Below are 15,698 nucleotides of genomic sequence, written 5' to 3' on the forward strand. Positions count from 1 at the left end.
GGTGTAGATTGAAATTTGGGGGGTTCAGGAAGCAAATTCCTTTTGTTTTAAGACTTGTATTGCCATTTGTTATTTCTCTTAAGTGAGATGCTAGCTTCAGCGTGCTTATACATAGATGCTCAAACCTGCAAATACAAGTGGAGAACACCTCTGATTAAGAACCACAAAGAAGCAAAAATTAAGAGTGATTAAGCAATTATCATGAAGAAAAAGTCACTATTTTCATCCAAATGACCAACAGGTAAGACCATATTCATTTATTTGATATCAACCAAGAACAAGCATAACGGCCTTCCTTAGCTAACTAAGGCCGTGATGTCATTTTTTCATATGACAACTAAAATATACAATAGTCTCTATGAAAAATGAAACTGAAACTGAAGCCAAACCCTTCAATCTTTTTGCTAAGAATAGTGCAAAGATTTTGGTGACCCTTGAAAAAGGTCCAAAATATAACTCTGTAGATCCTCAACAGTGTACTTGATGTACTTGTCTGCAATGTTAGATGAGTTTCTTCCAGTGTATGATCCATATGCAAGAACCAGTTTCTGAGACACAGAAATTTGTAGATCCTCACGAAGTTGAGGGTCTGGGATGCACCACCCTGTCTGGATCCTGTACACTTCACGAAAGGCAGTGCAGAACTTTTTGCAACTTTTCTCTGAAGTTCTCTGTGAAACATAATTTGGCAAACTTTCATCCTTAAGCATAGAAAGTACTGAACCCCAAGAGACCCTCTCATAACACCTTGCATCCCGCTGATACTCAGCAGTGTGCTGCCGAAGCCAGGAGTCTCCAAAAAAATGGGTTAGCTCAGAGCATTTGACCTTTTGCACCATGTAACGAATGTTGTTCATCATGAAAATATGTTGCAAAGCCGAATCTTTGTATAATTTGGACTTGTTGCTCAAGTTGGATTCTAGAGCTGTGGTGATTGACCGAAAGCAGAAGGCCACTGGACACGATGAGAGAGCTGAGGTGTCTTGTTCATAGCTTCCAGGCTCAGTTGAACATTCATCAACAAGAAGGAGATTAAGGGTATCACCATATTCAACTAGTGTCGTGATGTAATTCATGACATACTTGGTAACATGATGAACACCCCCTTGAGGAAAAGGAGTCTTTGAATGGTTCGTTGCAATAGCATTTCTGAATGCCAGAAATGTAGACTTAATAGTGTCACCAATGCTCGTTAGAAGCTTCTGAAACTCTCCTCTAACAAAAGAACCAACTTCTTCAAAGAACAAAATATCTACATCCACAGAAAGACGCTCCAAAACCTCGTGCATATCAAGTAAACAAAACAATTTCTCTGGGGTGTGTGTTCCCATTGCCACGGCCTCCCCAAAATTCAAAAGGAGCAGCATAAAACTCTGAGAAATTTCAGAAAAGCAACATTGGGAAAAGGATCCAAACTCCCCTAGGATGTCTTTACACAATCGTTTCTCACTGACAAGATATACCTGAACAATGATCTTCACGGCCCATATCCATTTCTTTATCTCATGGTTCAAGCACTGCCACTCCAGTTTTAACACATCTTCAATGCTTAATTTTTCCATCTTAAGAATGTCAAAATACTCAGCCAAGGCCTCCCTCCTGGATATAATGAAGACCTGACAGAACTCATGATGGTATTTTGAGTCAAACATGACATTTGCAATGCTCTTGAGATACTGAAGTACTGCTGGATTCATCAGATCAACAATGCTTGCCTCGGATTGGCTAGAACCGGTACTCCTGTGGACCTCGTTAATTTGTTCATCCTCAACTGAACGAAATGATTGATCATACGTCATATCCCTTTTAGAATTGAAAGACATGTACTCAGGCTCAAAGTATTGCTTATGTTGAACAAGAATGTGGTCTAATTCTCTCTCAAGCCTTGACATAGCATCCTGCAGAACTGCATTAGCTCTTTCAAGAAGTTCCTTCTGCCTCCAGTTATCATTCTCCACAGAAAAGCTTTCCAAACTCTGAATCAGTGTCTGGATTTCACCAACAACTTTCAAATAGTCAGAAGACTCATCGGGACTAGAGTCCCATGTCATGGAAGCGTTTGCTACCCACCTCGTTACCTTGTCTTCAACACACTTTAGCCGGTTCTCTAATTGCTTGATACCCTTTCCTTTTCTCTCCTTGACTGTGGAAATTGCAGACAATTGGGTCTCAAGATCCAAGAGGGTTTTTCTCAAGTCATTGGACACATTCTTGCTTGCTGCTAGTGCCTTTAAAACGTGTTGAGCAGCAGCAACCACGTGTTGATCTTGTTCACAAGCGGAGATAACAGATTTATGTTCCTCCATAACAGAAAAAAAATGCAAGAGCAAGGAGAAATCCAAACCAGAATGCTGTGGTTTTAATTTGTCACAAACTCTAAAAACCTTGACCTTGTGGCCTAAATAACTATTGCAGACTTTAAAACCTTGCACTCTCTACAACTGAACATGACTACCTCATCTCCAAACTAAAATCGTTGCTTAGTTTATACAGTAAGGTATGGGTTAAATAAAGAGCTAATGGTTGCAAAAGCTTACCTTATAGAAAAAAAAGGAGTAAAGCAAGCTTTTATAGTCCTCAAAGGAACAAGAATTAAGAGACAAGTGGTTTAAACCTTAAAAGCTTGAACCCTGCATCTGGAAATTATGAAGAAGAAGACACGGATGAATAATTTGAAACTACGCTTTGCAGTCTTCTCATACCCTCTCCATTATCAAGAAAGGCAAAGCAACCAGAACAAGCCCCAACAATTGGAAGTAAGAGAGCTGATAATCAAATATAACCCACCAAAACCAAGCACAACCTCCAAACTCAAACTTCTATAAATAGAATTGCCACAGGAAGTGGTGAACTCAACCAATTGACCCTCCCAATTAATCACTGGTAAAGGAACCACCAAAAGAATTTCCTTTTCTTTCTTTGGAAAAAGAGAAAGACACTGAAAAACACACGCAGTTCATAGATTTCAAAACATGATTCAGACAAAAGCAACTATAAACCAGAACAAAGAATCAACCAGATGAAACTTGGGTCAAAGATGCAACAAAGCAGAAAGCATAGAAATTGAGAAAGAGGGGGCGAATTTTGTCTAGCAAAGAGAAAATTGTTTTTTGTGTGGAGAAAAAGAAAATTGTGGAGGACCTTTGCTTTGCTCTTGGAGTTTTTCTACCTACACAATTTCCTCAATCTTTGGCTTTTGACTTTTGACGGACATGTCACTAGGATTTAACGAAATTAGAATTTGAAGAAATTCACCAGAAAGTGTGTTTGTCACTGTGATCTCGTTAACACACTTCATTACTTCCTTTTCTTGGTTTTTTTAATACACTTCCTTTTCTTGATTTTTTTAATACACTTCCTTTTGTTGCTTAGTATCTTCTTACCAACAACATACATTTAATTACACAATCACATATATTTTTATTTTATATAAACTATTTACAAAGACAAATGAAAATTTATGTTTAATTTTTTAAAAGAATTCAATTATGGCACTTTTGAAAAAATTCAGACGTGAAATGATTCAACTACTTATACTTAATTGTAAATAAAAATATTTTTAATTCATTTTATAATATCCAAATTTTATTATTAATTTTCGAATAATTTAAAATATAAAAATAGTTATATTAGATAAAAAAAAACTATTGTAATATTTAAATAGATTACAATAGTTCTTTTCCTTATATTTATATCCTTTATATATTAAAATATTGATTTTGATCCTTTAACTTGTAAAGTTATTCAAAATTATTTTTTATTATCAAATCACTAATATTTTTTTATTAATTTTGTTATAATAGCTATTAAAAATTATCCCAATATTTAAATTAGTTATTATAATGAACTAAGTTACTGTTGAAATTAAAAATATTCACTACACATACCTAATTAATAATATTCATTTTATTTTTTAATTTATATTATATATGTATATATATTATTAAAGTGGATTGTAAAGTAAATATAATTTTTTTAAGAGAGAGTGTCAAATAAACATTTTCCAGCACAACCTATGTGCACTGACATAGGTGACACTGACAAAACCATTTTTTAATAAACTATTTTTTAGCTTATATGCAAGTCAAAGTTTACTAATCGAGAGTGATATAAATTATTTTCTAGTTAATATTATTGAGATTATTTATCTGTCAATATAAGTTAGAGTTTTTTCTCAATTAATGTTTGTCAAAAAAAATTCAACCAAATAAAATGAACTATTTTTCATGGATGTAAACTAGGTTTTTTCACTTGAAATATATATTGTAGATGTTTAGAGGATTAAAGTACTAATTTTGGTATTGGTTGGTAATTTAAAATACTTTATTAAAAAAATTAAAACTTAATAAATCTGAATTGTCTTATTTAAAAAATAAATAATTTGAAATGAAATAAAAGTAATTCAAATTTAGTATATTTTAATTTCATAGTATTTGTAAAATTTCTTATCTAAGCACAAGGTTAATATTTTGAGAAGGATAAAAGTAGGAATCATATAATCAATTTTTTTAAAATTTGATAAAAGAAAAATCATGGTTAGTAATTTTTATAACAGGTCAATTATATTTTAATTTCTAATATATCATTTATACTTTTTAGTATATAATTGGACACATATGATAACGTTATATAAGATTTTGCATCAAAATATCTTATTTTTTTTATAAGAATTTATTAAAATGGCAAAAAAATATATTTAAATATATGTTTTGAGTAAATTATGTTTGAAGTGAACAACTTTAAACAAGGAAAATCGTGTTTAAGTAGTACAATTTATAGTTCTCATAAATTTTTGAACTATAATTTTATTTGGTATGACTTTAGTGAAGGACACAACAATAATTAACACAAGTTTAATTATAATGAGAGTTGTGATTATATAGAAATTGTGCATGAGAATAATGACTTCAGTTGTATAATTATTTTCACATTGAAGTCATTGAAGTCGTACATTGTTTGTATCATTTTATTCTATTTTATTTATTTTTTAAGTATTTGAGAATTTAACAATAATAAGAAATAATATATAAATTTAAATATTTTCATAAAAAATAATATATAAATTTAAAAAGATTGAGTTTTTAATATAATTAACAGAATTTATAAGAAATATTATTTAAATATTATTTTATTAATAAAATTGTTGTTTTTTATTTATAAAATGAATGAAAAATAAAATTGGTACTAAATTTATCTAACAAACTATTTTAGAACAAGTTTTGAAAACATGACTGGAAACAATATTTCTACAACAAGATTTTTAAAATAGGACTTTGAAAATAAGTTTTCTTTTAGAACAGAAATAAAGAAGATTTCTAAGATAAACTTTTCAGAAATTATGAGAAGCTTTCTTTCGAAACCAACTTTTCAGAACATATGAAATCCATTCTAAAACAGAATTTTTAGAACAAGTTTTTTAAAATATATATAATATCTTCTAAAACAAACTTTTAGAACCGTTATTTTTTTCTTCATAGTACAACAACAATAAAGAATGAAAATATAGTTAGAAGTGCAATGATCACGAAACCGTTATAACAACAATCGAGATGACAACAAATTATTTTAGTATTTTTTTAATATGGGTACAATTTATATATATATATATATATATATATAAAATGTCATGATGATGGGACGCTAACGTTTTTACTTGCACATCAAGTCAAGCATTTGATTTGACTTAGAAAATATTGAAATTTAGACCATCAAAATGCCTACTTTGAACGAAGACTATGTTTTCAATATTTCTTGCATGCGGACAAATGTGTATCACTCTTCTAATTTAATGAATTTATAGAGAAAGGCACTAATTATTCTTCTTCATACTGCTCCAAAATGCTAAATAATTTTACTTTTTAAATATTTTCTTATTCTATACGTTCTAAAGACGTTTAATAGTAAAATAGTCAGAGTTTTATTTTCATATATTATTAGTAGGCGTTAAGATTTTTACAAACCATGAATAGTTAAAAAAAAATATTTTTTTTATTTTTATGGTACTTATAATACAATTTATATTTTTTTATTGCATAGTAATGATTGAATTAAAATCTTTTACCTAATATAATGTAATTAAATCCACAACTTTATGGACAGGCACTAATTCAATTTTAAGGAGAACTAATGTAAATTAAACTAGATATAATTTTACTTGCTAAACCCATGAATTGTTACGGTATAAATTTCTTTTATAAACTAATGTAACCGAAACTAGTTATTATTTTACTTGTGAAACATGATTAATTTTTATAAAAGAGATTTGTATAATTAATTTTTCGAAGGAATTTGTGTAATTAATTAACAACCACTTTTATTGTACCCTTTGTCTGAAGCTCAAGAATGCAAAGTGCAAGAGTTATATTTTTATGTGGCTGAGACTCAACACGCTTTCACTGTGGTCTAGTCATCATACTCATTCATTTTCTATCCTAAGCCAACAAGGCAACCTTAAAATTGTTTTAGCCACAAACAATTCCATGCTTCAACTAGCACTAGAGGCTCGTGACCAAGATATCAATGAAGCTTCCAAGTGGATAATTATGATCTTACTAGGACTCGAACTCAAACCCCTAGTGCCAACAACCTTTTCAACTCCAAAGGTTCTTTCATTAGATGTTGAAGATATGGAGCAAGTTTATTGGTATTTAATATGCCCTTTTGTGCTTCTTAAGAGGGGGAGAATTATATATGATTACTAACATGGAAAAGAGAGTTATGGGGGAGAATTACGTGATAAGGGGAGATATAATTTAAGGGGAGAGATTATATGAAAATCGTGAGAGCTCACACTAAGGCTTTGTTTGGTTCTGGGGGTGGTACTGTTGTTGACGACGGAAGTCTCAGTACCACCCCGTTTGCTTCCAGTGTTCCCTGCGGGTGAGGGAGGGAGTGCAGAGAAAGTGGAGTGGGTTCAGGGTCTTCTCCAAGATGAAGAGAAAGTAGACATGAGTAGAGCGAGTGCCACGTCAAACCTAGGAAGTTACAGTTGTGCCCTTGCTTTTCTCCTGCCACGACAAAGCCAAAGCACTGCTCCCTGCATGCATGCGACATCAGAGCATGAGATTCTTGACTTGGTTCAGGAATCGTTTGACCATTGAAGGATGTGAAGGCTGTGAATGCAGTGGGTGAGGAGTGGGTGTGTGCAATAACTTGGTTCTTCAGTATATAAAACTAAACCATGCATGGTTGTTTCACTTCACTAATCAAAGAAACCGAACCTTCTCCTCATATGTATTGAGTTCTACTGGGGTTGGAGAGATTAGTAAGGCATCAGAGTGTGGTAAGGGCTTCACTTACGTTGTGCTTGGTTCATCTCAGGTGAGCATTGGCTTTGCTTCAATGGTGGTTAGGGGAGCTTTCAATCTTCGAGAAGAGAAGAGAAGATGAAAAAGCAAGAAATGAAGAGAGAAGATCAGATGTCACAAGTTTAGGGGAGCTTTCAATCTTCAAAGTTTTTAGTATTGTTTTTGCTTTTGTACTAAATTGTAACATATTGTGTTAAAGTCTGATGTTTTTGTTGTTGTTGAGAAAAACAATAATTTTTTAAATACTCTGCACTAAAATTGTTCTATAATAAAATATTAAAAGGATGTTAAGCTAGATTTAATCTAATCTAATGAGAATTCAGTATTTAGTTTGAAAGTTTTACAACCCATTAAATTTATGATTTATTATATATTTTGTAAGTTTGTTTGGTATTGAAACTATTTTTGTGAAAACATGATATGTTGAACTTATTTTTGAAAATATTATGTTTAAATTTTATTGTTTTAAGAACATTAAAAAAGAGAGTAATTGTTAGAGAAAAAGTCTAACACCCATGATTTTGATTAAGTATTAAAAATAACTAAGTGTAAAATATAGTCATGGTTTATCAGTAATTCAATAATATTCGTTCAATAATAGATTATATATGACGTAAATGTTTCATCCATGAGATGATATAACATTGCGCAGTCTTAGTTCACGTATTGTATGGATGATATAACATTGTGCAGTCTTAGTTCACGTATTGTAAAATATGGACATGTTCAAACAATTTGCTAATAGTTTTAAGCTAACCTCATATTTCATGAACATATACATGCCTATTCTATGTTGCAGTGAATGTTCATTACTTTCATCTGCCATAGAGATATGTTCAAGTACAAGTCACATTAAATATGAAAAGACTATTTGTTTCGTATGACTCTGTGCTTTAAACAAATTCAAGTAAAAGAACATTGTCCAAGAAGAGATAAGTACATCCAACTATTAGGATGTTACATAAAGAATAAAAAAGTAATTAATATTCCATGGAGTGTATCTAATGCATCCTTCACAATCAAGCTCATCAGACACAACAAATGCCTTCAAGTGAGCTAAAGTTGTTCAACAACCATAAATGGATTTCCAACAACTATATTCTTTAATGCTTATTTAAAGTCATCCATCAAGAAGAAGAACAAGTGAGATCACATTGCATGGTGTTGAAATGTTGCTAATGTTGTACGCCAAAAAAGCTTCAAAAAGAACACAATTCGTGTTTAGTTAGCAAATTAGAAGAGAATGAATAAACTTAATATAAGTTGAATGATGCTATCCCTATTTAGTGAGCAACCATGTGGTATATTGATAAAATAACTATAATTTAACCCTTAATTTATGAATTTAATTTTTTTTACATATTTTGTGATTATAATATGAATAAGAACGATTTATTCTCACATTTGTGTTAATTTTAGGATTCTAGGAAATAATGGAGATGAAAGGGCAAAAAGAGAATATACAAGATAAAAAAGGGAAAGCTTGAACGCTCCAACATTCACCCAAACTCGCGTAAGCCAGAAGCCTCCTAGAGGATCTCGCCCAACCGAGCCCAATCTCGTCCTGGCGAGATCATTTCAGAGACGTTGAGCTTGTTTTCGTCCAACTCGCTTAGGCGAGCCCTATCATGCCTAGGCGAGAAGTCACTTAGCCCAAGCCCAACTAGGTTAAATATGAGGCATGAGGCACAACCCTATACATTCATTTAGAGAATATGAGATATTAGAAAACTCTAGAGGAGGCATCCGTCAAGGAGAAACATCCTGGAATTTTTTCTCTTGCTTTCCATGCTTGTAATGACCAACATGAGTGGCTAATTCTACCTTTTGGGATTGGGAGTAATCTGTTCAAACTCTTATGCATTGAGGTAATATTTAAATATAATATTTTGTTCTTGATTGATGATTAATATTGTCATTTTATTTTTAATGCTTGTTTTACCATGATTTTGATCCTTAGATTTGACTAAAAAGTACTTGTAAGTTTTTGACTTAAATGATAATGTTTAACATATTTGAATGTTGGGAATAAATTTGAAATGTTAATTGCTATCAACATCTAATCATAATGATAAAGAGTTTTTATAAATATGCGAGGATTCGATATTTAGGAGACTCTCTTAATAATTTTATATGCGAGAAATTGATATAAATGGGTTTTATATGGGCATCAATATCAATCAAAGGATAGAATTATTACTATACTTTTCAAAATACAAAAGAATAAGAAAGATGAACCACAATCCCAATTTTCTCAATTGAATCAACAACTCTTTACTTTGTTTTTATTAAATTTTCATGCAAACGGTTGTCATTATCAAATCAAATCAAATTATTGTATATATTCTTATACTTAGTGAATGTTACTATTAGGATTTAAATAATATTCTCTATGGGTTCGATATCCGTCCTTAGGGACAAATTATTACTTTTTGACTTGGTACACTTGTCATAAAAGAGTCATCATATATCTCATGCTCCATCTAACTCACTCATTCATTACCAAAAAAAACATCAAAAGAGATATATGGCCTTAAGCAAGCCAGTAGAGACTGGTTTGCCAAACTGTCATCCTTTTTTCTTTTTGTGGGTTATACTCAATCTATGAATGATCATTCCTTGTTTATTATTTCTTCTGAAGGATCCAACATTATTGGTGTATGTGGATGATATAATATTGGCAGGGAATGATAATGTGGAGATTGAATGAATCAAACAAGCCTTGAATCAAACATTCAAGATTAAGGATCTTGAGAGTTTAAGATATTTTCTTGGTCTTGAAATAACAAAAAACAAGAAAAGGATAATGATGAATAAAAGGAAATATGCATTGTAATTGTTAACAGATGCAAGTCTTTTTGCCTGCAAACCTGCACTTACTTCAATTGATAATCATGCACAATTATCTTCTACTCGAAGTGATCCTTAGATTTCAAGCCTATAGAAGATTGATTAAAAGTCTTATGTATGTCATTAATACCCGACCTTGTAAGAGATCTCACATCGACTAGAGATTAGAGTCTTTCATAGTATATAAGTGGGTGCAAACCTCACCTCATTGAGCTGGTTTTATGAGGTTGAGTTAGGCTTAAAGCCCACTTCTTACATGGTATCAGAGTCATTTCGAGCTTATCCTAGCGAGTATTTGTTGGGTTTATCAAGCCACCCGCTATCAGGCTGTTATCAGACCACCCATAACATATATCTCCACGCACGAGTTGGTAGCCTCGGAGTGAGGGAGGGTGTTGGAGATCCCACATCGACTAGATATTAGAGTCTTTCATAGTATATAAGTGGGTGCAAACCTCACCTCACTGAGTCGATTTTATGAGGTTGAGTTAGGCTTAAAGCCCACTTCTTAACCGACCTAACATAATCTTTTCAATGACCACTGTTACATGTGAAATTCAATTCAATGGCTAACACCACTGCCATTGAATATTTACTCCCGAGCTTGCAGGGCTAACAAAGGATATGGATATAAAGTTTCTAGAAGGAAGTTGATATTAATTTTGTCTTTTCTAATTTTTAACTAATTTTCTTTGTACATATGTTTAACATTTATTTTGTCTTTTCTTATTCTAGTCTTTGTTGACTCTTTATTTTACATTTTGTTTTTTTAGTTAGACTCAGAATAAGTGTATTGTTGATATATATTTAGACTATTAATTTAAGTAAGAAAAATAAAATAGAAGAAATATTTTTTCTCATATATCTATCTTAATTTTTTTTATAATAAAATTATAGAAGAATGAAGACACTACATAATATCAAGAAAAAGTGAATAAGTTCAAAATTTCTTTTAATAAAAATAATTATTCTTTTAAATTACTTAGCAATAAATTTTAGAAACAATATCGGTAGTTAACGGAAAAAAACAATGAAAAAGTTAAAAGAGATAAAGAAAGAACACAATATATTTTCGTATAAGTTAACTAGTATATATAATAAAATATTTATTTCATGATATTATACATAATAATATATTTAATCTGCTTAGTTTTTTTACCAATTATTTGAAATAATCCTGCTCAAATTTGATAAAATTGTTGTACAATAACTTCTTTCTCTTTAAATATTTATTACAATTACGTATTTGAAGTCAACATCCTTATCCCTTTAATTTTACTATAAGTGATTTTTTTTATTTATACAAAGAAAAATAATTAGAAAGTACTTATTTAATTATATATTGACGTATAATAAATTTATTTATTTTCAAACGTAAAAATCCTTGTCTACTTAATCTAATAAAATTTAAAAATTAATCTCACAAAAGTTAATGGCATAAAAATTATTAAATATTTGCATAACTCGGATTTTTTACCCTTAATTTTTTTAGATTAAATCTGCATAGCAGCAGAAGTTTGTGAGTAGAGGAAAATACCAGAGATTGAAACGGCTAAACTTGTGCAACGCCTTCTCCTTTATTTAACCCTTTCTTGTTGCATCTTCTCTCTCTTTTTCCCTATACTCAATTTCTTCTAACTTTCACACCTTTTCTCTGGTTTTCCTGCAAATTGTGTTTCAGACAATGGGACTGCTTATTACCATGCCATCACCGGCCTAGTAATAAACAGCAGGATCAGGCACTGGATCATTTGAGCACATTGTAAATGTCCCCTTTTCTGGGTACTTATTTTATTCAATCTTTTCAAATTCAAATGCATTTTCTCTTTCAAAATCCTTTCTTTTAATTACTACAAGAACATATGTTCATTGGGTTATTTGATTGCCATTATTTTCATCCTCTAGTATAATGTACATTCATGACATGTAATAACTTGGTTTCTATAGTCTCTCTCTTCTATTTTAAACATTTGGTATGTTGAAATTGCTAGAAGAATCATCTTCAATAAAATAAATGGATATAGCAATTAAAAATGCAGGATCAAAGTAGGGCCAACACTTAACAAAAATGAAGATTTGTGATTTTGTGCATGCAAGGAATCTAACACCTTTGTTGTCTTACATATTATGGGGTCCTAGAAACTTTTAACATAGCCAAATTGCATGTATGAATCTGCCCCTTCAACATTGAAGGAGAACACTACTTATCTATGCTTTCTAGTAGTTGATTTGAAACAAATCCTTGTATTTGAGATTCTGGTTTTACAGAATATCCCGACTCTGAAAGACTTTGATATTGTTGGCTGATGGAATCCGTAAGTTACCGTGGATCTAGTGTTGATAAGAGAACTGGTCCTTCTACAAATTTAGGTGCAGGAAAACAATTTTACAATGAAAAGAAGCACCTACCATCCACTTCACCCTTTTCATCAGAGTTGACATCACAAGATCACTTTCACTTTATGCCAAATGCAACAACCACTGCGACGAGCCGCATAGGCCTCTAGCTGCAACATCTCCTAAAGTGACCAAAGATACTTTTAGTCTGAATTGTCCAACACACATTCAATGGCAGAAAGGGGAGATAGAAGTCCAATTAACCCCCACTTGGAACCTAATAACCCTTTTGGTGCTACTCATCCTTCTCCTTTGTCAAATAACTCATCTCCCTCTTCATCAGCACAAAACCCCTTCCTGTTCATGAGTGATGCCCCCAACACTAACCATGTTGGTGCACATGAATCTGAAAAGGAGCATGACCATCTACATTCATTATCTGCCATGACACAAGAAAGAGGTGGCATGACTAACAATAGTGTTACTGGATTTCCGGATGATGGTATACTAGACCCCCATTTTTCACTGACACCGTCTAACAATGAATCATCACCAGAGAATCCCTTCCAAGTGCCAACAAGTTCAATCGTTGGTAGTGAATCTCATCATACACTTCCATCACCAGATCGAGGTCATTGGAGCACGGCTAGTGGCGAAGCATGGACACATCCTTCTAATACACATAGTGGAACTCTTGATCCCTTTGCAAGCCACCAATTAGAGCCCTTGTTCTCATTGGAATCAGCAAATTACCAAGAACAAGATGATACAAGCTCTAAGAACCGTGCAGGTGCTAGTACTACCCCAACAAGTGTTGAACCGTATGACCCATTTTCAGTTACAAACGAAAGAAATTATGGCATGTCTAGTAGCAATTCAGGAACAGAAGACAGGTCAAGCTCATCATTTCCCCCAGCTTTTGAATCTTCAACTCAAGACCACATGCCTAATTCTGCAAACTCTGCCACTAAAGCACCCCAAAAACGGGGAAAGGATGTTAAGTTCGCCACCGAAACAACTGAAGATGATATCCCAATCAGCTCTTTTCCCAACCATGGACAAGAACCTAGTGATGGTTCTCCTTCCTTCGGCAATGGCTCAGAAAAGCAAAATCCTCCTATACAGGTAATGGAGCGTCCAGAGAATCCTTCAACTTCTTCCAATTATAGGTTTCCATCTCACGTGTTTGACAGACACAAATCAAAATCAAACACCCAATGGAGCACCGCCTCTAATGAATCATTGTTCAGCATTCAAATGGGAAATACTAGTTTCTCAAGTGACATAGGTTGGATGACCAAATCTGGCGAAATGGAGAAACTCGGTGACATGAACACATCAGGTGCATCATATCAAGGAAACCAGCCCCCACTCCCACCTCAACCCCAACCCCCATCAACAAAATTCACTGATATCAGCCAAAGCACTGCCAAACAGCATGAAGGTTCAAAAGTTACTGAAGAAAAAGCTGCTGAGACAATGAGAGAGGTTATAATGGAAAGCAGTACAAAAAGAGACAGTACAAATAATGCGGATTTGATAAATCTCAAAGGGGCAACAAGTTATGATATACGTAGTAATTCTAAGTCTCATTCTCAACATTCAGATGCCAGCACCAAATCCTTTGCGTTTAATGTGTAAGCTCTTCCACTGACTTCTTTTATACGTAAATATCCATGCTTATTTCACTAACTTGCTATTTATAGTGCTTTTTATGGGATTCAAATCACGCTGGTACCATAAAAATCTGGAAGCAAACCTCTGTTGCTTTGCTTTCAACCGATTTTAGCAATCTTGAGGTCAAACCAAAAATGCCATACCAATTACTAATAGCATGTTTGGTTTGGCTTCTCATTGCTCGCCCAAATCAATTCAGATTTTATACTTTGAAAGCAAAGTAATACAGAAATTCTTCCAGTCTTTCATGATGTGACAATCCAGTAGTAGTGTATTTGGACGGTGATTCTATTATATTTTTGTTTACAATGTGAATAATTTTGATATGGAAAGGGTAAAATTTAGTATTTGAACTCATACTCTAAGAACTGTAACATATAATATAGGGAACATGAAAATGCATCAACAGTGAATTGAGAAATAAATCTTAACATCACTAGACAAAAATTACTCTAACATTGATGACGCTTCCTGATGGTGGCTAATTCTTAACTTGATGCTATGCTTTTTAAGAAAAAAATACTGAACCTTTTTTGTGATGTGAAGATATACTGATGGAGACAAAACTCTTTCACCAAAGCATGAAGAAGAGAAGAAAAAGCAGCAACAACAGCCAGAGCAGGATAACCTTAAAGCAACATCAGATGCAGTTCAGACCCCCAAGCAAACCCCAAATGCTCCTCAGAACAAATCGTGGCTATCTTGCTTCTCCTGCTGTTGATTAGAACTCGTTAGATCCCCATCTCATCATAGTGTTTCTTGGCTTCTGCCGAAATTTTTTGTTGTCTCTATCATCTTTATAGTTTAGCATCACGCACATGCACTACATGATAGCTCTAACTGGCTAGTTCTCATTCTACTTTTTCCATTACTAAACCTGTACCTCAAGTTTGGAGACCAGTCACAATTTCTCATCAACAATGTACCATAATAGGTTAGTTTGATAGCACTGTTGGTAGATAAATGAATCATAAGAAAAAATCAAGGTCCTGGGATTCCTCATCAGGTTCTTTTGAGAGCACACTAAGACACATGCACACACAAGTGTTCAAGTTCAAACAAATTTTGTGGTATGTTAATATTAAGAGATTGACAACCTGCACCAGATTACAACTAAATTTTTTTTTGCTGAAATGAAACCATTTTAGAATCACATTAGTCAAATCACAGTTATAAACTAAAATTGGTGTCTTTCAACGTGGAGTGTCAATGTAACATTTTCCTTAGATTAATATCAGTTTGGTTATGCCAATATTCCATTGTCATTTGGGACGTTTAAGGAAGTAGTGAAGTAGCTAAAAGTCTCTCACAGAGGTAATTGAATAAGGAAGAACCAATCTTATAAGTGTTAATGCAATATAAGTTTTGAGGAAATAAACTGAACTATAATTATTTGGATTGTTGTTTAATTATTTAAGGGTTTCTTTGATGCTTGAGGATTTAAAACACAAAAATGAGTTTTACATGAAAAATTCATCATTGACAAGATTTGTTTTGGAATTATCTTAGAAGTTTCCAAGTTCTTAT

At 32.6% G+C, this 15,698-nt stretch overlaps 2 protein-coding genes across 2 annotated transcripts; one reads left to right on the top strand and one right to left on the bottom strand.

Moving 5' to 3' along the window:
• Positions 1 to 219: 219 nt before the first annotated feature.
• Positions 220 to 3,275, bottom strand: LOC137821352 (exocyst complex component EXO70E2). Its single transcript, XM_068625904.1, has one exon. It carries the CDS (start codon positions 2,304 to 2,306, stop codon positions 405 to 407), a length of 1,902 nt encoding a protein of 633 aa, XP_068482005.1. The 5' UTR covers positions 2,307 to 3,275; the 3' UTR covers positions 220 to 404.
• Positions 3,276 to 12,425: 9,150 nt separating this feature from the next.
• Positions 12,426 to 15,366, top strand: LOC137823031 (uncharacterized). Its single transcript, XM_068628100.1, has 2 exons — positions 12,426 to 14,131; positions 14,718 to 15,366. Exons 1-2 carry the CDS (start codon positions 12,726 to 12,728, stop codon positions 14,890 to 14,892), a joined length of 1,581 nt encoding a protein of 526 aa, XP_068484201.1. The 5' UTR covers positions 12,426 to 12,725; the 3' UTR covers positions 14,893 to 15,366.
• The last annotated feature ends 332 nt before the right edge of the window (positions 15,367 to 15,698 follow it).

This window comes from Phaseolus vulgaris, chromosome 9, assembly GCF_000499845.2.
Source record: "Phaseolus vulgaris cultivar G19833 chromosome 9, P. vulgaris v2.0, whole genome shotgun sequence".
NCBI lineage: Eukaryota > Viridiplantae > Streptophyta > Magnoliopsida > Fabales > Fabaceae > Phaseolus > Phaseolus vulgaris.

Coding starts and splice junctions, on each gene's coding strand:
- LOC137821352 (XM_068625904.1), bottom strand. CDS start 2,306: ATGGAGGAACATAAATCTGTTATCTCCGCTTGTGAACAAGATCAACAC.
- LOC137823031 (XM_068628100.1), top strand. CDS start 12,726: ATGGCAGAAAGGGGAGATAGAAGTCCAATTAACCCCCACTTGGAACCT. Junction 14,132..14,717: donor AAATCCTTTGCGTTTAATGT/GTAAGCTCTTCC, acceptor TGTGATGTGAAG/ATATACTGATGGAGACAAAA.